Here is a 21639-nt window from a genome sequence, read left to right on the forward strand (position 1 = left end):
GGAACACAGCTGGGCACAGAACAGGGCACGCCTCACTGCTGTCCTGGGATCACAGGGCAATGGGGTCACCAGTGGAAAGGAGGCAAAGATGGTGGGAACTTGGGGGGATTTCTCAAGCTCTGGAACTTCCCCATCTGGTTATTTTGCAAACCCAACCGCTTCCCCAAAGTAACCCCCAGACACACCCACAGAAAAGAGAAGCCTTTGAGCTGCTTTTTTTGTATCTGATCTGTTTTTGGATTTGATCATTAACATAATAATGTTAATGCTTGATCCAGCACTTGGCTACGAGCCAGGCACTGGGCCAGGCCCCAAGAACCTTCCAGAGCAGGGACGGTCTTTGCAGAGAAGGCACCAAGGCAGGAGCGCCTACCTTGTAACTAGCCAAGGTCACACAGCAGGCACCCTTCCTGTGTACCCCTTTCTAAAGTGAATTTGTGCAGGTGTGTGTCTGTAACCCTGGAAATCTGTCCTCTGTGGACCCAGACAGACTTCCAGCAGGAGCGCGTCCCCATTGCAGGAATGAGAAAACAGGCTATGGTTTCCTTCAGCTGAGCCTGATTGTGCAATTCCTCCCAGCAGGCCCTGGGTCCCACCCTGGGGCTCACACCCAGCCCCTGAAGAGCTGACCAGCAAATCACAGAAAGTCCGATGCTGGGAGGAGCACCTTAGGGCATCTGGAAGTTTCCTAGAGATTTTGCTTGGGCTGAGTCCAAAGGCTGAGCTGGGATGAGCCAGGCTATCATGGGGAGAGGGGAGAGCCAGCAGTGGGGACAAAGCCTGGCTGAGGGTGGGGGATGGATGCCAGTCCAGCCAGTGTGGGCTGGGCAAAGGATGGGGGGTCTGCCTGGGGAGGGGCTCAGGGTTCAGGAAAGGTCTCATTCTGGCCAGGCCATGGGCATAAACTCTCCCAGTGCCAGGGCTGCAGAACTCTGTTAATTTGAAATTTGTTTGTTTGTATCCTTTTCCTGAAACACGACTCTATTGTTTAAGCTTTGGACTCCCCCAAACCTGGACCCACATTCTTCTGAGGGTTGAAAGATGGGGGACCCTGCTGGGGGTGGCGGTGGGGAAATGCAGGAAGCAGGGCCATGAAGGGTGGAGTGACAGGGCTGCCAGCTCAGAGACTGATTCAGGCAGGGGGTGCCCCTGGATTTGGGTGGAGGCGGGTCCTGATCCCACTCCTGGGGAAGGAGGACTCAGCTGTGCCTGGCTGAGGGGAACCAAGTGAACCAAGGCTGCCCAGCACCCAAAAGGGGAAGTGGCTAGGACTCGACGAGCCTCCCTGTGGAGGAGCTGAGTGTCCCAGGCTATCCAGAGGTCATCTCGTCCACCCCCCTAGCTCTGGCCTCCAGCCAGCATGCCTTGGACAAGCCGGCCCTTCCTGTCCTGCCTTACGTGGCCCTCCCCAGGGGCCAGTGTCCGGAATTGCGCACTTGGGAGTCTCTGGGATGCCCCCTGCCCCCATACTTCTCAGCAGGGTGCTGGGGGAAGGGCACGCCCCCGGGAGGGTGGGGATCCCTGCCGGTGAAGCCCAGTAAGCAGCCCCTGCCCCAGCACCTCGCGCACACGTGGGACTCTGGATCCTCACAAGGTCTCTAGGAGCAGATGATTTTCTTCTTGAGATTTCCACACAGCGAATCTAGAGAAGACAAATAACTTGCCGGACATCACACAGCTAGGATGAGAAGGGGAAGAATTTGGCCTTGGCTCTGGCAAGGACTCCGGCGGGACTCCAGGAGTGGGGACCCACGCGGGGGAGACAGAGCTGGGTGGGGGATAAGGCGAAGAGGTCTGGTGGGCCAGATAGAGTGGTGGGAGAGGAGTCGGGGGAGACAGGTGGGGGTGGGGCAACCCCCCACACATTAGGAGGAGGACCACAGGGGCGGGCACGAGGCTATGTAGAGGGTCAGGCTTTGGGGATTGTGGGGACAGAAGGAAACCCGTGCCTGGGGAGGCTGGACACAGCGAGGGGACCTGCGCACCGTGTGCTGCAGGAAGAAGAGACTGGACCTCGGAGCACAGGTGCCAAGTGCCCGTGGACCTAGAGGTCACTGCAGTTCATGTCCAGCTGCTGAGGGCTCCGTGCTGAGCGTGGACGCCGCACCTGTGACAGGTGTGCCCACCAGAGCTGGCTGGTACCTTGGACACGAGCGGGGGAGGCTGCGGGGGAGGCTGGAGGAAGGAAGGGACAAGGGCTGGTACCTGGAGGGGAGGTGGGGCGAGAGGCAAGACGTCTCCTCCCAGGGGCATCCAGGCTTGTGCCTGGTTTGAAGTCCGAGGTTCACACAGGGCAGCATGGTGCGGGAGACCTTTCGCTCAACACCTCTGCTGGCCGTTCCCAGTGCTCCTGTGGACACCTACATTCAGTGATCATTTTGCTGAGAAAGTTGACAGTGGTCTTGAGGCCAGCAGACGGGCTTTGTTAGCTCCCCTGGCCCTGGGTGGGGGAGCAGGAGACAGACTGGGTGCCAGGCCTGGGCACTGAAGGAAGCCTGGCTGAGGCCTGTGCCCACCCCCAGGGTGAGCCAACGGCAGGTGTGCCCCCCGCCCCCCAGGACTCGGGCTGCCAGCCCAGGGAGCACCTTCAACTCCCTCTAGCATTTAGCACGACTGCTGGCAGGGTTAAAATTTGCAAAAAACAGATTTACTTCAGAGAGAAGTGGGGGAGGTGGAAGCCAGGCAAACGCACCGTTCAGGCTGTCAGTCACTGGGAGATGCGCTGAGCCCTGGCAGAAACACCTGGGCACCCCTGCTGAGGTGCTCGTCCTGCTCACCCAACCAGGAAGCAGAGCGCGGGGGCCCCCGCGGCTTTTCCTGGTGACTGGAGACGAGGGTCAGCAGAGTGCTTCCCTTGCTTATGGAGAAGCGCCAGCGTCTGTCTCACCCATGAAAATCACCAAGTGATCTTTCATAACCTTACAGGACATCTAAGACTAAGAAAATTGCGTCCTTCAGCGAGAAGGCAGGGCTGGGGGCCGGGGAGGAGGCTGAGCGAGTCCCCAACAGGCACTCAAGTCTGTCTCGTGTGTGGCTGATGCTCATTTTTTCTGACGATATGTTCTTTTCATTCAGACTCCGGTGAAACACATTTGATCAGAAGGAAAGGTGTCTCTAGATTAACGTCCTCAGTATCTTGGGGAGGGAGGAAGGAAGGGCAGGCCAACTGTGGGGACACAGGCTCAGAGGAGGGGACGGAGAGAGAACAGCCCCTCGGGAGCCCATGGGCAGAGATGAGAAGACATCACCCTGGTGGTGACAGGTGGCCAGGGCTGCCAGGACCCTGCTGCTCTGCAGGTGCATGTGAGGACCTGCCGCCCCGTCCTTGGATTCTCCGTGGTGGGGACAGGTGTGTGGGCAGCTGGGGTGGGCGAGGGCACTGCCCACGCGATCAGGTCACTGGACCTCCCCGGCAGGGCGGCTGCTTCGTACACCAAACGGCCCCACAAACGAGCAGCCACACCAGAGCCCTCATGTCAAACTGCTTTATTACACCTTAAATAACAGCACAGTTGAGCACAGGGTCTATCTTGCGTCCAGCTTCCTTGCAGTACACTGGCTTGAGAATTAAATACAAAAGGTGGAGAGACAGGGTGCAGAGAGCTCTACAGAGGCGCCAACGGGGAGGGGCTTGCCCAGCTCCGCAGGCCCAGGCCGAGCGCGGCCTCGGCACCGGGTGCCGCACACACAGGCTGGGGGAGCCGCCGCTGCTGCTACGGAGCGCGGGCGCGGGAGGAGGCGGCCGCCGGGCCGATGCTGCCGCTCACGCCGGGCCGCGTGCCTGGGGCCTGCTGTTAGAGATGCCGGGCTCGGGGCGGAAGGCCGGTCCCGCGGGAGAGCTGGCGTGCGGCGGTCACGGGGAGGGAGGCCAGGGTCTCCAGTCCCTGCCCGTCCCCCCCACCCGACAGCGGCCGTTTGGAATGGGACTTGTTTTTGAAGAATTAAAGAAAACGGTGACTCATCCCGCAACTCAAGCGTGTGGAGCCGCGACTGCACGGCTTCCGAGGCGCTGTGCGGGAGCAGCAGCAGTGGACGGACCTCGACGGCTATGACTTTAAAGAGGTTATTTCTTAAAAGAAAAAGAACATCTAAGGACTGAGTCCTGTGTGCACTTTTGAGCATTTCTACAGCATGCGATTCTAAGAGTAAACCCACCCAATATGGCAAACGATCAAATTTTTTAAAATTTAACTTAGAAAGTTTGAGATTATTTGCAAAACATTGATTTGTACGCTGTTTCATACACAAGTAACTGACTGACTATCCAAGCACAGGACGGGCTCTCTGGGAAATGGAGGCTCCTGACGGGGAGCGGGGGGCATGGGATAGTGTTGCGCTGTTGTTATAAATTTCCCTCTGACTTCACAAGGAGACCCAAAGTGAGATTAAAAACTGGACCGAGAAGGTAGACAGGGCAGGTCGGGGAAGAAAACAGGGCCTGACTGGTGTTCACTGTCCACCACGTGTTCGAGACCGTCCACAGCGTCATCCTTCTGGGCCAGGTGTGTGCGCAACAATTACGTGACACCAGACGAAAAATTAAAAAACTGGGGACTAGATTTACATTGTTAACAATGTCAGAGAGGCTGCATGAGACGCTCTGTCTCCGGTTAACTACTGAACATAAAGGAATATACTTTAAGAAGGAAATATGAATGTTTGCAAAATCCTGTTACAAACACAATCTGAACTTGAGACTCAGTTACAAGGTGACGCCCGCAGCTGGTTTCGCACGAACGGCACAAACCAGGATCGCAGATCTAGACTTCAGTCCACTAGGAAGAGGGGCGTCTGTCTCACAATTACACTCACGTTACCTTCTGATTAACATTTTTATTATAGTATTTCCTTTTAAATTCATTCAAGACAAAAAAGAAAAGAAAACAGAGACAGTGGTCCCGGCGGGAATGCACAACTTGTTTAGTTTACAGCACAGACTCTTCTCTTAATGGGAATTGTGCTCTTGGTTTCAGCAATAAGTGAAGGGGAGAGATCTTGCCCTTTTGAAGTTCTGGGGGCGGTGCAGGGCGTCCACGTTAGTAGGGGTTGAAACGCCATCACGGACGCTCCAGGTTGGAATGCTCTTCCAGTCACCGCGGCGTCCTCCTGCTGCTTTAAACAGAAAGACAAGAGAGGCTAGTCAGCGTCACTGCTCCTCCCGAGCTCCTTCCATCCGCAGTGGGGCCGCACTCAGGGCGACGGGAACGCTGACCTTCCCACCGCTCCACATGACGACTCGTCAATCAGTCGAGAGACCCTGTGCCCCAGTTTCCTGCATGTCACGAGGGCTGCACACAGGGCGGTTGTTACCTGGCAGGGGCGTCAGTTCCAGATCTTGAGGAAGCTGTCCCAGGACCCCGTTGCCACGGCCATCCCGTCATCGGTCACTCCCAGGCAGCTGACGCGGTTGTCATGTCCCGCCAAGACTCCTGGGGGCCAACGACAGCACTGTCACCTGGCTGAGCGACCGACCACCCAGTGGCCAGGAAAGGTCACCGGGAAGGAGAGGAGGTCTGCTCAGGGGGACGTCAAAGGGAAGCACACCGTGGCCACGGCTGAGGGAGCACAGGCCAGAGTGGAAGAGGGCCTGCCGAGGACGTGGTCCGGGGCCTGTCATCGAGACAGCCTGATGACAAGGAGCAGGCGCAGCGGGAAGGCACGCTCGCGCACCCGCCTGGAGCCTCCAGCACCCACTCCCAAGCACTCCCGGCGGGAGAAAGCTTAACTAAAAGCTGCGACAGAGACCACAACAAAGACACCCCAGCCAGCCCCGATCCAGGTCAGCGCAACGTGGGAGTAAGTCTGCTCCGCACTTGTCTGAGGTGCCCATGCATAGAAGGCTGCTGATGGACACCGAGTGAGGGCCTTTGGGGTGTCACACGGTGACCCCACCCTGGGACGGGGCCTCCTGCTGACACTCAGCGGTCAGGAAAGCTCAGCCAGAACATTCCACGTCTTCTCAGAGCAACATGCGGGCTGGTTTCAGGGAAGCCTAGGGAAGCTCGTCCACCTCCGCACTCATTAGCGTCACAGATGAGGACCGGGACCAGCTCAGCTGGACGGAACGGCGTCCTCTGCTCCTGGCCTCGCCGACCCTGTGGCCCTGAGCCGTGGCATGAGCCTGGCCTGTCAGGGCAGAGGCAGCGGGAGCTGGGGGTGTGATGGGCTGGGAGAGGGCAAGATGGGCTCAGCCCAGAGCAGAGGGAGGCCAGCCTAGAGGCATCGATTGCTCACACGTGTCAGTGCTGGACAGCCTCACCTCCCGCATGACTGGGTTCTAATGCCCTTGGGACCACGCACCTCACGCCTGCCTCTCACATGCGAGCTTCAGACTGCTTCCTGGGCCAAACCTGCCAGAGCTTGTGCCCCAACATGGACACGGCGGCCACTCACCTGCCCGGTCGGCCTTGAGCGCGTCCCAGACGTTGCAGTTGAAGTCGTCGTACCCGGCGAGCAGGAGGCGGCCGCTCTTGGAGAAGGAAACGGACGTGATCCCGCAGATGATGTTGTCGTGCGAGTAGGTCATGAGCTCCTGGTCCGCGCGCAGATCGAACAGCCTACAGGTGGCGTCATCCGAGCCAGTGGCAAAGGCGTTGCCATTCGGGAAGAACTGGGGAGACAGCGCAAGTTGAGACAGTGCAGGTGCAGGGAGAAGTCCTGTGAGCACGGCTCCTGCTGGCCCAGGAGACAAGGAAGGAGGACTGGCCGGGCTCGGCAGGACTGAGGCTCAGCGCAGGTGGAGAGGTATCAGAGACCAGAGGTGAGCGCCCTGTGCCAGGGCAAGCGCCGGAGGGCCTGTCATCCCTCCATCCTAGTCCTCTTCCCAAAGGACAGGGCGGCCGTCACTGCGGGGCTGTGCTTCCCTGCAGGCCACTCACTGGCAGTCAGGCCAACCTTGTAGAGGAAGCCTGACCAACCAGACGTGCCCTCTGCGTCCCCTCACAAGGCCAGGCCCCATTGAGTCAGGGTGACACAGAGAAGGGAAGGCTCCTTCAACCGGCTGTGCCCCAACCGTGAAGGGTGGGGGACACAGGCCTGGCTCAAGGGTCAGCGCCCTCTGCAGAGGCTGTGCTGGGTGAGTTACTGCTCTGTCCGCCCCCAGCCCAAGGGAAGGACCCGAGGGAAGAACAAGACACCCATCACTGGTGCGACCTGCGCCAGCACAGCAGAGGCACCACGAGTGTTGGTAAGCTGCAGTCAGAACGGAAACGGCTGGCTTCTCAAGGACACAGCACCTCACACCTGTTGCCTGAAGGGAGTTCTGTAAATTACAGGGTATTTGCATAGAGAAGAGAGGACATCTCATTCTGAAGAACATCCTGCGGCTCACAGACGTCACCTAACTTGCTGACAGGGTGAAGGGCCCCCGGCCCCAGGCCCAGACCCCAACTCACACAGATGGCGTTGATGTCGGACTCGTGGCCGGTGAAGGTCTGCCGGCACATCCCTTCTCGCACGTCCCAGAGTTTGGCTGAAGCGTCGCAAGCACCAGAGACAAAGAGTCTGCTGTCCGGAGCGAGAGAAAGGCTCATAACGTCCCCAGTGTGTCCAGTAAACGTGGTCGTCTGCTGGCCGGTCTCGATGTCCCACAGAGCGCTGGAGCAGGAGCAACCAGAGTCATCACGGGACAGACCGCCCTCAAACCACCCGGCCCTGTAAACCTCTGCCCTGCACCCAGGACCAGTCTAGGCTCTGTGACGTGGCTGAGAGCTGTGCAGAGCAAAGTACAGGTGAGGACACGCCCACAGGCCTCACAGTTAACTCTGTCTCCGTCCACTCCAACGCCAGCAAGAGGGGAGCCCGGGTCCGTTTCAAGCAGGGACACTGGGGGGCTGTGCCTCTGTGACCTGTGCGGGTCATGGAGGGCAGCGGGAGGCCCCTGGCTCACGCAGACAGAAGATGCATTCTGTCTGCTGCGGCCAGCTCTGTGACACAGGGGACGACAGGGACAGTGCCAACAACAGTAGCTCAGAGCAAGGCCGAGGTCCCACGGCCCCTCCTTGGACAGGCAGACAGGAGGGCAGCTAGCGCCCGAGGAGGAGAGCTGAGCCCAGCGCCCCATGGCCATCAGCCCCTGCGGTTACTTGGGGGAGTTGAAGGTGGGACGCCTGAGCCCTGAGCACAGCGGGCGCTGTGTCTGTGAAACTGCTGGCTGCATTTCAGCCTGGCAACCCAAATCCCAGCGGGCAGGGCCTCATTAGGGCCTGCGGACTACAGAAAGCCAGACAGTTCCAGAGTCTGAAAAACATCATTCATAAATGAACACACTTTAAAAAATTTGTTCTATCAAAGAAACTCTTCCCAAATTGACAGTCTAGATAGACTAAGTCTTTTGTGAATCTATGCACATGTACAAAAAGGACCACTCATAAAACGGCAACTTGGATAAAGGAGACAGGACCTGGCCCAGGGCAGCCCCGCCCCCCATGTGATGGGGCATCTGAGCCACCACATCATGCCTTAGAAGACCAGGAAACCCGCAGGGACAGTTTAAGTCTAAAATGACTCAACCACCTGACCATTTAAATGACATGCGTTGGTGCCATAAGTGAAAACTCAAAGAGTTTCAGTGATCTTCTCTCTATAAGAAAAGTGAAACTCTAAAAATCAAGTAGTTTGATGTAATTCATGTGAAATTGTGACACCTGCTATTTCTAAGCTGTCACAGCGTCCGCAGTGAGACATGCTCTCCTAAGGGGGGGACCAGGGCACACCCACTCCCCCAAAGGGCTATTAAACGCCACCTGAACAGGCGGGATGTGCAGTGAAAAAGAAAAGCTGGCAGGTCATGCACAGCGGTAGTCTCAGTGTCTATAAACCAGTTCTACCTTGTTCAAAATTGAACTCTGAGCTTTAAACTCGCTAAGAGCATAATGAAGGCACCCATCACCCACTGCCACCCATGTTTCAAGCCTAGTGGCCATTTTAACTGAATTAAGGTGGAGAGTCTGATTTCCAGGTGTCATGCACTCTGGGGCGAGGCGAGCAGCGTGAGAGAGGGCGGCGCCTGGCACTCACCAGGTGGTGTCTCCAGAGCTGGTGACGATCTGATTGTCGTCCAGGAAACGGCAGCAGGACAGGTAACCTGGAAAACAGACCCAGATGACGGCTCCAGCCAGCAAGCCCCGCTCTGGGGTCTCACCAATGGAAAACATGGTGGGAGAGTGACTGAGCTCATGAGTCCTGTGGCCAGGTAAAGAGCAAAGCAGCTGTCAACCGCACCACGGGGCGAGAACCGGGGCCCAGACTCCAGACACAGAGGCCCTCGCAGCATGGCGCCCGTGGCACAGGGAGGGCAGCAAGTTCGGGGAGCGCACACCCTCCTCTGCCCGGCCCCCCAGCACGCCGGGCAGCACTCTGGACCCAGACACATCCGTAAGCAAAAGGGGTGAGCACAGAGAGCAGGCACGTACTGTCCGGGAGGAGGAGGGCAGGGCGGCCCACGGAGGTCTCCCGAGCCTCCCAGGGGCTTGGCCAGAATGGAGGGCGGTCCACGGGCGGTTGTAATGGCAAAAACATCAGTGTGGAAGCAGTTGTGTGGCCACAGCGCATGGGACAGGAGCCCAGCCCCGACTGGCCTTTGGAATGGGGGGGGGAAGGCCAACAGCTCCACAGCACCTGCCCAGGAGCTCCACTTAGCCAGCCCTGCTCACCATGACCCCTGCTGCCCCCGGCTCAGTGACCCTGGGAGTGGCAGGTGCAGGGCAAGCACACCTGGCCCCGGAAGGCCTGGGGCTGCCCGGAACGGTGGGGAGTGGCCCTGACTTGGGCTGGCCGGGCTCCTGCCACGCGTGCCCGTTTCCTGAAGCCTCTCTTCCCAGCCCACGCCAGAGCCACGTGTGATGCTGTGCAAACAAAGAGGAAACCCACTGAAGGGTGTTGATGGGGAAAGGGTAAGCATACAGAGAAAGTAAAACATTTATCTAACAAGTATTACTATACTGCCTCCCATAAAAAACACATCTAGAGATGACAATCTTCAGAACATCAACTGTGTGCCCAGAAAAGGACATGAGGTCAAGTGCTTCCTGGAGGTCATGCCCCGGCCACAGGACCCTGGGCACCATGTGGCCAATGCCCAGCAGGAGAGGAGTGGCCGGGGCCACAGGGTCGTGGACGACAAGCCCCCACTCCGCATGTGCGCACCTCGAGGGGCTCCCCCTAGGGTCCTGAGCTCCCTGCCTGCTGAGTCCCAGCCTGAGGGCCTGACCAACCACAAAACTCACTTCCTGGCACTCTCTCCCCTGTCAGTTTCACCATCCCCTCCAGGAACCAGCCCTGGGCACCCGACCCCATCTGGTGGGTGCCCATCGGACAGGCCCAGGGACTCTCACACCCGCCATCCTAGTGCCAGCCCGTCTGACCTGGGAGCACAGCAAAGACAGGAAGGAGGCTCCCGGAGACCCCAGCCCACAGGCACCTCACAGGACCAACCAGGGCACTCCAGGGTCAACTGCACAAAGAAACATGGCCTCAAAGACGCCCTCTGTGCAGGTGGTGGTCCAGCCACGTGGGCCCCAGGGACCAGAGAGCCAGCACCTGGTGGTGCTGGAGGCTCTTTCGGCCCCGGGTGACCAGCGCCTGTCAGCTGACCACCTGGAAGCGGGGAGGCTACAGGAGACGACTGCATTTACAAAGCCACAGATGGTCCTGGGATTATAACGCCGTTAGGACCCAATGATCCACGACCACGAAGAGGAGGAGCGGGGCGGAGGCGTCACAGGGCTCCTGGGGGACTGGACGGCATAGGCGGTTCGGCTTCTAATTCCTGACTCTTCCGTGACTCTGAGCTCTGAAACACGCACAGCCGGCCTGAGCAGCGCAGGGGGGTTAGGAGCGCTGGCCTCCGAGAGGTTGAAAATCCCCGAGTGACTCAGCTGGCCCTCGGTAATCTTAGCACCTCCGTGTCCTCGGGTTCAGCCAACCGTGGATCGAGCAGTGCTGTATTTAGGGAGAAACGTCCACGTGGAAGTGCACCGATGCAGTTCAGACCCATGCTGCTCAAGGGTCAGCTTTATGTAAGCATTACTTTCAATTAAACAGAGCCAGGGCTGCTAGCTCATAATCTTACAACTCATTTTTTGGGTCCTTTTGCATTTTGTAAGTTGAGGATAAAAGACAATAACCAGTTAGAGATTATAATTCTTACGAAAACTTTTTTCCTCCCAGAAAGAAAATGTGGAAACCAACTTTCACATTAGGTTAACAGCCAAGTACTGGGTGTCAGCGCTGAGCAGCCTGAGACGGGAGCCCTCGGACACGAACGCCGAGCTGTCCAGCCCGGTGGGCACGGCCGCCAGGCCCGCATGCCACATGTCCCGGGAGGCCGGCAGCGCTCCGTGCGCACGGATGCCAGCAAGGGGCACCCAGCCTCCAGGGCCCTTCTGCCTGGGAGGCAGAAGACGGCTTCAGAATGGGCCCTGAAGTCAGAACCACCTGGGCTCTGTGCTCAACGCAGACACTAACCAGCAGTGAGAGTTCCTGCAGGCTCTCCCCCGAGACCCAGTCTCCCCAGATTAACTGGGGATGGTTCCAGAGAAGGGGCAGAGCTGCCTGTGCATCTATGCTCCCAGTACAGGGTGGCGGGCCACTGCCTCTGTCATCATGGAAGAATGAGCAAACTCCCTGAAGGGACTCTGTGCATGTGTGACCTTGGCTGAAGACCACCGCCCCCCAGGGGCAGGGCTCTGTGCTACAGGGTGGCCGGCCTGGCGGGCTGCTGCCTTTCAAAAGTCTCCAGAGGGGCAGGAAAGAGACCGTGACAGAAGTGGGCACCAAGTGTGGAGGTGCCAGGCCTCACAGAGAACCATGGTTAGCAGTGGCAAGGTGGGCTGGGGACAGCCTGGCACAGGGACGACGCTACAATGTCCAGAGGAAGGAGGAGGTCCTGAGGGGAGGCAGGGCGCAGGCTCTCAGGGCAAGGACCCCAGTCGGGGCGGGGGGCACTATCAGGAGGTGTCTTGTCCTGAGGATGGAGTGTGTCATCAGGGTGGGACCCTGGTCCCTAGAGGCAGGCACACTTACCTCCTGACTGGGAGCGGCTGTTGACCCAAGAGGGCTGAAATCAAACAGCTCCACTAAAGCAACTCACCCCCAGACAGTGGTGAGGGCCTGGGAGCTCACTCACCTACAAGAACACTACTTACTGCCACAGTGTTTGTACTAACGACCAACTGGGAACGGCCTAAACGGCCAACTACAGAGACAAGTCAGCACGCCGTACAACGGAAGTCTCCTCAGCTCTCAGAAAGACCTTGTAGCTCCAGGTGGGATCACAGGTTAAAGACACAGAAGAAGATAACTGAGAGTTATTTCCCCAAATTCCTCCAGGGAAAGGCACCGGTATTTCAGCCCAGGCACCGTGGAGGGCAGCGGGGCGCCGGGCTGTCCACGAGGCTGCGGTGGCCGCCACTCCCAGGGAGCAAAGTCTGTCCTGCTTCTGGGAAGGAAGGAGTTTTCGGCCTACAACTGGAGGAAGAGCTGCCCGCCCCATGCAGAGGTGCACACAGGGGAGGCAGGACACGTTCTCTGAGAAGTTAGGTGAAAAGAGAACGCGGCACCCCGAGGGTCTCAAAGTGAGGAAAACAAGCAACAACTTTATCAGGAGAAAGGAGCCTTACAACACCCCAGAGACAAACATATAAAATGCTGATGTCAAAAGATGAAATCAGATGCAAACAGAAGAGGGCCGGGAGTTTAGTCCATTCACAAGGCTGCGTGGCCTCGTCCTCTCGGCCTCGGAGGTCGGCAGAGCTCACCGCCACCTCAGGATGGTCTGAGGTCTGGACCCAGGTTGGGGTGGATGTGGGACCCACAGTGGTCAAAGGGAGGCCAGCCAGGATGCACGGCAACCCTGGAAAAGGGTTCTGTCTGTTCCGGGGCTGCTTTGCCTGCGAGGTGGAGAGGAGGCTCAGGAGCCGGCGGCAGGGAAGCCGAGGGGCGGGCAGGCGGGCACTCTGTGCGGAGGGCGGCAGGCCCCCAGCCCCGGGCAGTCCGGGAGATTAGTGAGCAGTGGGATCTGAAGTTCCCAGACTGTGACCACAAAACACCTAGAACGGATGTCATGTTAGACTAACTGCCAAAGAACAGGGCGCCAGAGAGCGGCCCAGCTGTACCTCCGGGGGCAGATGGAAGGGACCACTCTCCTGTGCTCGAGTCCGCTGGTGCCTGTCGGAGGAGAGCAGCTCGCAGGCAGTGGGTCCGGCCCACGGGGATTTCATAGGGCTTTCATGTTCAGCCCAGCAGCAGGAACACCTGTCCCAGGAAACACGGCTCCAGCCCCCACAGCGGGTTCCTGAGCAGCGAGGCCACGCGGCCCCTGGGAGGCCCCCAGCTCAACCCTCGGCCACGGCGGCCCCAGAAGGGTAAGCGTGTCTGCACTGCGATGGGAGGGCTGGGAAACGGAGACCTTTAAGAACAAGTGTCCAGCTTTTCTTCACAACTTGCAGAGATCTGCTCTGGGAACAGTCTGCGAGACCGGGCCTGACACTCTCGTCAGAAACGAACACTAGGAAATTACTAATTCCTCAAATGTATACTCTAGTGCCTTAGTGACTATGCTTTCACCAAACCAGCACCCGGACAGCCCCGTTCTCTAAGTAGAACAGTCGCAACAACAACAAAGGCCCCGCGCGGTCTCCGTGGACTCACCCGACTCACCGTCCGGGGCGTCCTTCACTCTGTGAGACACACTTAAAGGCAAGACACCAACAAGACAGAAGGCCGTCTCGTGTCTTCTCTCTCAAGTATTTCCACAGCCTGGGGGCCGACTCTAGAGAAAGAAGCTTCTGTTTGTTCCACACGCGCCCTTCCACTTGAACAGAAAACGGACTGCCGGGGTCTCAGGCCCGAGGCTGACCGCAGGGACCGGTCCCCTCCCACTGACAGACACGGCTGCGCTCAGCTCGCGGAGCCTGCCGAGGAGAGCCAAGACGGGGTCCTGTGCAACTCAGTTTCCAAGATTCTGCAGGAAAAAATCCCAACCATGACTTGACAAAGAGTTCTCGCCTCAAGGCTCAGGCCCAAGGAAGACGCCTGAGGGATGACGCTGCAGTGGTCAGACAGACGCTTGGAAGGTCTGAGACAAGGCAAAGGCGGCACGCCGCCCGCCACGCGGACCCCGCCTGGGCCGAGCTGAGCTGCCGTAAGCTCGTCGGATGTTAACCTGTGCTGACTCGAAGCTAAAAATTAAGTATCATGTCTGAAGAAAGTTACAAAGAGACCAAATGTTTAAAAAAAAACGACACTCAACTCCCAAGAAGAAAAATCTCACACTATATGAAGAAAACAAAATTCCTAGAACATTCCCTCTGACACTAGTTTTATTATTATTTTTGTTTTAGCAAACAGTATTAAAATTAACTGAAAAGATTTTAATTGAAGACGGAAGTCCCCACCCTGAAGCTGGTCGCAGACAAGACTGACACCCAGAGAGAACACGCGTCAGGCGTGCGCTCGCAGTGCTCCGGGCATGGCGTCGCGTGGAGCGTGCCGTGCCCGTCAGACAGCGTGTGCGCTCGCCAGGCAGTGGCCCATAGGAAGCAGCCGGGAGCGCCGGACGAACTGAAAGGCAAACACCTAAAAGCCCCGCAACAGGCACAAGCTGGGGAGCCCCCGCCTGGAAGGAGGGGAGGCCCTGGGGGCTACTCTCAGGGCGCGCCGCCAGGCGGGAGGCCCCACTGCGATCGCCAGCATGTGGCTGCCCCGAGCCGTCAGCGCTGGGGCCCAACCTCCCTGAATAGCCAGAGCTGGGGGTGAAGGAAGAAAGCCTGGAAAGGAGGCCTCACGGGCCCTGACAGCACGCCCCAAAGTGCCAGCATCGGTCTGAGCCACACGACCTGGCTGCTGCCTGACAGAACCAAGCATCGGCGCTGCCAGAGAACCCAGAGTTTCCGTGGCGCGACATTTACCAAGTCCAGGACGCAATTCAGAATTCTAGCTATCCTGAGAAATAGGAAAATGCCACCCGTATTCAAGAGAGAAGAGCCATCAAGACCAATCTCAAGGGATTAGCCCCTGAAACCGGCAGACAAGAAACTTAAAGGCAGCTCCTAGAGCGCCATTCACGGGTGTCAAACGCGCTCACGACAAATAGAAAGCCAGGAAACCTCAGCAGAAAAATAAGGACTTTCTTTTTTAAAGCAAACATTCTAGGATTGCAAACCAGAACACGTGACACAAATGGTTTGCTGGGAAGTCCTAACAGTACCCTGGAGGTGACAAAGTCACACGTGCTGGAGGACAGATCTGAAACGAGCAAATGTGACGAGGCGGGAGACTGAGGAAGAAAGAGCAGAACCACAGGGACCTCAGCGCTGACGTGCGCGCCACTGGAGCACAGAGAGGACGCAGAATGCAGCGCAGGTGTCCAGAATCCCCCAACTTTAGTGAGAGACAAAACTTCAGATTCAAGGTGGTAAAGCACAGTAAGGAAAATTGCTCCAAAGCGTATCAGTCATGCTACTAAGAAACAAAGAAAAATCTCTAAAGTGCTAAAAGGAAAAAAAAAAAAAAGAGAGCCCACTCAGAATTCAGTATGTCCAGCAAAACACTCTTCAAGAATGAAAAAGAGGAGAGTGTAGCTCACTGGTGGAGCGCGTGCTTAGCATGCACGAGGTCCTGGGTTTCATCCCCAGCACCTCCATTAAAAAATAAAAATAAACCCAATTACCTCCCCTGCACCAAAAAAAAAAAAAAAAAAAAAAAAAAAGGATTCTGAAGGACAACGGACGTGCCACATAAATGAGAAGGCAGAGAATGCACAGCGGGCAGGTCTGCACCGACTGTAAGAAACACCGAAGCAGCTCACCGGGCTGCAGGGCCCCAGAAGGCTCACGGCTCCCGTGACAGACAAGTACTAGAAACGGTAAAGATCCGACTACGCGCAAAAACACTACTCAGATTTCTTCAAGCAGCTAGGAATGTTTAAAGGAGACAAAATAACGTATCGTGGGGACTTCTAACACATGTAGATGTAACAGCGATGAAACTTCATAAAGAGTGAGGAAGGGCAGAAAACGGGCCTTTAAGGCCCAAGGTTCTTGCATTTTACACAAATGGGTACAGTATTAACTCTGAGTGGACCATGAGAAACTGCAGACGTATGTGGTTATCCCCACATAGAGCACTAAAAGACGATGCAAAGAGGGACCCAAACGCCCTCAGACAGAACTAACACAAAACGCTAACAACTCAAGTAACCAGGAAGAAGGCAGGAAAGGAGCGCACGGGGCCGCCTGCGGGGAGGAGGCAGGAGTGGCCTCCACGCCGGCTGAAGGCAGAGGCACCGCACATGGATGAAGAGCCGACTGCGCGCTGCCTGCGAGGAGCTGTTTAGAAACACTAAGCTGAACGAAGTGAGGAGCGAACACACCAAGCAGGCAAGCGCAAGCACAGGAAGGCTGGAGTGGCTATGCTGCCATCAGACAAAGCCCACTTTTCCACAGAGTGTTCTGAGGGAGAAAGGGGCATTTCAGTGTGGCAGGAGGGCCAAGTCATGAGGAAGACATGACTGTCAAAGGTGTACACGCTTCACTGACGGAGCTCAACACATACGAAGCAGAAACTCCCCATAAGTAAAAGGAGGAAAAGATAAACTCATAACCAGAGATGTCAGCATCCCTATCTCAGTAATTTATAGAAATAACAGCAAGATACAGAAGATCGGAGCAGCGTCACAAGTCCTGTGCTAACCGGACACACTGAGAAGCCGCCCGGGCAGCGCACTGTCAGACTGGCCCGCGAGCAGCATGGCGGCAACCACCGTCCCACCGAAAGCAGGTCTCTGTACGCGTGGAAAAGCTGAAATGGCACAGGGCATGTTCTCTGAACATAACCTACTATTGATTTTTAATTAAATGCTGCTATCTCAGAAAACTTCAGATACTTGAATATTAAGCAATCTGCTTCCAAGTAACCCAAGAATCAAGTCGTCAAAGGGGTATCCAAAATATTCCACACTGAATGATACTACAGCTAAAGCATGCTTAGCGGGCAATTTACAGCTTTCAGTGCTTATATCTGAAAAAGAAGGAAGAAACCCCAGAGCAAGCCGAAGGCAGGAAATGACGCAGGACAGAAATCAATGAACAAGGGAGTCTGTCGCTGAAAGGACAGAGGATACACTCCTAGCGGGCCAGAAGTGAGGCAGCAGCCTGCCCAGCTGGGGTGAAGGGCGCTCCCTCGGCCACGGCGGTCTCTGCTGCACGTGAAGAAAGCGAGCCCAGTGGAGGGAACCCCGACCCGGACAGATGGCTGGAGAAGTGAACCACCAGGGCGAGCCCCACTGTTTCAGAAACAGGCCTTTTTGTAACAGCCAGTAACAACTATCACAGGTCACAGGCTGAACACGGCAGGGCGCCACCACCGGGCGCCTGCAGCTGGCTACTTCAGAACTGAGCCTGTGGAGCGCAGGCCGTGTCCTCTGCAACAGGGAGCTAAGGGCACCAAGTATGCCGAGGGACAGTGAGGGCGTACGCGGATGAGCACCCGTGTGTGCACATGGGCACACGTGTGCTTAGATCGGGAAGCCCTGTGGAAAGGCGCTCAGGACTGTCGACAGAACGAAAGACAGGAGTGACCCACGTGCTCAAGAGCCTTGAGAACGGGACGCTACATGACCCAGACCCAAAGGCTGCTGAATGGTAAACGCGGTCTCTGGTTTCATTTTCAAAGTACTCCGGGCCACGACTGTTGCCAGGCTCGGTAAACGGTCACAGAGGAGGAAGAGGCGAGCACCGGAGCAGACGACCGTGCCGGGCACGTGGCGCGCAGCACCGTGCGTCACCAGGAGAGCGAGTACCTGTGTGTCCAGCCAGCTCACGACTCACACGCACGTTCCCTTCGCGGGTCTTCAGATTGTAAATGGAGCAGATGTTGTCCAGGCCACCGCAGGCCACGTAGTTCCCGGAAGGTGCATACGCACACGTCATGACCCAGGAGGAGCGCAGAGGGATGGCGTGGACCTGAGTGACAGAACATGCGTGAGCAGCTCGCTCAAGTCCAAACATCAGCTGCTGACGCTGTGGCTCTAGTTCTGCCGGCAACTTTCACTGCATGCGAGGGGACAAGACGATGGCCAAAACCAGCCCGACAGTCATGCATACATATGGCCAGTGAGGCAAAGGAGCAGTCCAATCAGAAGCCCGGGCCCTCAGCAACCTCGCCTGGAGGTTTGCCCAAGTCACCACTCAGCCAGGCGGGCTCGCAGGCGATGGCAGAGGGCCACCTGGCCCCGGCTGTGTGCTCTAAGCTGGCAGGGCAGCTATGGAGGCATTTACAAGATAAACCTTCTTTACCAAAGTAACCACACCAGACGTTTCTGTAACTACCCTGCCACACCCCCTCCCCACCGCATCTCAGACCCATCTGTGTCAGCGCTGCAGTCTTCTACCAACATTTGGCATCATCCGGCGAAACACAGCCGCGCTTCCCCTGTCGCGCCCGTTTAGGCCGACGCCAGTTCCTTCCATTCACTGTGATACAACTTCCAATTACCCTTTTAAAGGCTTAAGCGATACTTCAAAGTACAATGCCTTTTAGATTATTTCTTGTAAAAACCAGTACGTAAACAAAAAGCATTTCTGTATTTTGCAACAAAACATGGAATTCCCCAGACTGAGCCCAGCCCTGTGAAGAGATGACAAACCACAGCACAAATGCGCTGGCCCGGCGGGCGCTGGGTCACGTGCCGGCCTGTGTGGCGGCTGCCACCTGACCCCCGTGACTCTGCGCTGAGGACAAGCACACTGCGCCCCCCGCCCCACGCCTCTGTGAGGGAACCCGGGGTCTGAGCGCCCCCCTCTCCCGCACTGGCTTCTCGGGGGCTGAGCAGCCCTACCTTGTTAGTGGTGTAGCTGTCCCAGATGATAAGTTTACCATCCTGCGAGGCGCTGACCAGGAGCCTGGAGGAAAAAGACACAAGCAAACGTCTCAGAACGATAGCAACACAGAAGCTACGGAGGCAGCAGATAAAAACTCCACTTTACTGACTACCTGCATGCCAACATCACATTTGCTTGAGAAAAAGCACACTTACCTGAAGCCAGGAAAAAAAAAAAAAACCTGTTAGACCTACTCTGAAAGCATGATAAGAAAATGCTCCCACAGGTAACAGTTCAGATTCAAGACTGCTTATCTTCAAGTGCAGACTGGGCCAGTCACCCCCTTGGTCAGGCAGGACAAGCCGACTTCTCAGAACCCTCCTGTTTGGGTCGTCATACATCAGATCTGAGAGCTACAGATCTTTCATGAGCCAAAGATGGTAGAAAACATTTAGTATATAATTTCCTGTTCCATTTGGACACACAGCCTAGATATAAAGAACAAGTAAGTTTTTAGATCTTCAAAATTTAGGGGCCATTTCTCACCAAAAATATGCCATGAAAATTTCCCAGGCTGAACTAAAACTGGAATCCATGTCTCCTGGAAACTTTCCACCTGCTTTGCACAGACACGACAAAGAGCAGGACTGAGGCTGGCCCAGGCAGGAGACCCGCGGCGCTGAGGGTGCTTCCCCTGCGGCTCAGCGGCACCAAGCGTGGGGTCTGTGCCGAGAAGGCACTCCTGTCTCTGCCGGACTGAGGGGGGAAACTGCCAACGGAGAGCGTGTCCAGTGGGCAAAGGAATTTCAAGTGAGAGTGAATTCTGGGAACCACAGCTGCTCATAAGATGCCCTGAGGAACTTCCCACAGACTGCTGTTTGCAAGGAATGGCGAGGAGACTCCATGCAGAGTCCCATGCTGAGATATGTCAATATGGTAAATAAGGAGGAACATTTTTAACTTTAAAGATTTTATCAAAACATAGGTTTCAAGCATGGCAGCCAGAAGCATATTTGGCTCTGTGAACCGATCAGCCTGGAGGTAAAACCACCCGAGTTACCCTGACCACTGACACTTCTCATCAAACCCCGCGTTCCGCGCACCCAGCACAGACATCCTCGACAGGGGCTAACAGTGAGTCTGGAAGGAATAAAAACACTTTCAGCACCGCGTTACAAAACCGATCACAGAACTAAACAAAGTGCAGGCCCCAACCCCATTATTCTGTGGGTGCAATTTCTTAAAGGAGCTGGTGGTGCATCTCGGTTCAGTGATGAGCACATCAGGCACTTCAGACACTGCCATGCATCGGAGGGAGAGTCCCTACCGCTCTCTCTACTTCTGAGCACCGGCTGAACAGAGGATCAGAGCCCGAGTACGGAGCTCACCCCAGGAGTGTCACCTTCAGAAAGGTCTCCCGGTCAGACAGCTTAGTATCTGCTGACTCGTCCAAGGGTTAGCAAAATGCTAAGCTGCCCCTCATCCTCCTGAAGGTGAGAGGCGACACCCTGTAGCCCCGGCCAGGCGACTGCTGGAGATGGGCTCACGCTGCCCCTCGGCCTTCAGCCAATCACAGCCCGCTACCGCGAGGCCCCGCCTGCCAGAACGCAGGGGCAAGGGCCCGGGCACTGAAAACAGAGGTCAGGCAGAGGTCCAGACCCAACCTCCCCAGGTCTTCATCACTCAGGAGGGAGGGCCGGGCTCCCAAGCCGAGTCGGCTCAGCTGTGTGTCACTCTCGATTCTAACAAGACTTCGGCGGACTTCAGAGAAGGGAGAAAAATTTAACATTAATTCAAGTGACTGAAAGACTCTCCAGTGTTATAAGCAGTAGGCTTGAAGTTTAGCAGTGGATTGCAGCGCCCTGATGAGCGCATCATGAACGTACACAGACCAAGTACGGACACACGCACGCACGGAGACCTCCCCGCGGCATCTCCTGCAGAGCAGGAAGACAGACTGCCAAGCGGTGCACTGGTCTGAGAGCAGCCAGAAGTCACACACACACAGTAAAATAACTAACGTTCATAAATTACAGCTGCGAGTCATGAAAAAAAGTACACTAACCTCTGTTTATAAAGCAGGAAACAGAAAGATGACTTAAGCAAAATGTACATCCCAAATCAAAAAAACATATTTTCTACTTTAAAGAGGCAAAAATTGACCTCTCCAGAAAACATGGCTCTCTAGAAAAAACAATTCCTGAAGGGCTCGTCCCCCTAGGCATCATTCTGGTTTTCTGGGCTGACAGCTGTAAAGCAGAGCCCCCACAGGAGGGCGCACAAGACAAGAGCAGCTGTAAACTGGTGCCACTACCGACCACCCTGTCCGAGGAGGAGACAAAGCCGGCACCTTCGTCTCCCACTGCGCCCCTTCTTGCAGGGGCTGCTCACTCACACCTCCGCACCTGCTCCTCCGGCCACGGGCCCTCCTGGCGCAGCTTGTGGTGGAACCGCATGAACACAAAAGCCCGCGTGGTGATCAGTGCTGCCCGCCTCCTGCCCCGCCCTGTCCTCATTGCCCCGGCTCTGGCCGCACACCTGCCTTCGTTCCCCGAGCACGGCTCTCAGTCCCTGGCCAGGGCGCAGTGATGCGTCAGCGCCCTGGCGCGGAGACCGCTGCCGCCGGGAGTGCACCCCTGGAGGGGGCTCGCGTCGGCCTGGCTGTAGCACTGTCTGCCCGGTGTCCTCGCATCGGGTCGGGGGGCTCCCACAGGTGGAGGGAAACCCCGAAGGTAAGACACCGCCTGGCCATCGTCTACTTCTGATTATACAGTCTAAGGTGGATCGACGAGCGAGGGCGTTTTTTTCTTTCTTTTTC

General features: G+C 56.6%; 1 protein-coding gene across 4 annotated transcripts in view; it reads right to left on the bottom strand.

Moving 5' to 3' along the window:
* Positions 1-4813: 4813 nt before the first annotated feature.
* Positions 4814-21639, bottom strand: part of GNB1 (G protein subunit beta 1) — a 65185-nt gene continuing 48359 nt past the window's right edge. For 3 of the 4 annotated variants that reach the window (XM_032494959.1, XM_032494958.1, XM_032494961.1), the window contains 7 exons: positions 18839-18902; positions 17801-17963; positions 9019-9085; positions 7395-7596; positions 6394-6610; positions 5311-5429; positions 4814-5112 (listed from right to left, as the gene is read on the bottom strand). In XM_032494959.1, the coding sequence (XP_032350850.1) occupies positions 5323-5429; positions 6394-6610; positions 7395-7596; positions 9019-9085; positions 17801-17963; positions 18839-18902 (820 nt within the window). In that variant the 3' untranslated portion in view covers positions 4814-5112; positions 5311-5322. The remainder of the gene's footprint in view (positions 5113-5310; positions 5430-6393; positions 6611-7394; positions 7597-9018; positions 9086-17800; positions 17964-18838; positions 18903-21639) is intronic. The other variant, XM_032494960.1, reaches the window with a different exon arrangement.

Source organism: Camelus ferus, chromosome 13, assembly GCF_009834535.1.
Source record: "Camelus ferus isolate YT-003-E chromosome 13, BCGSAC_Cfer_1.0, whole genome shotgun sequence".
Classification (NCBI taxonomy): Eukaryota; Metazoa; Chordata; class Mammalia; order Artiodactyla; family Camelidae; genus Camelus; species Camelus ferus.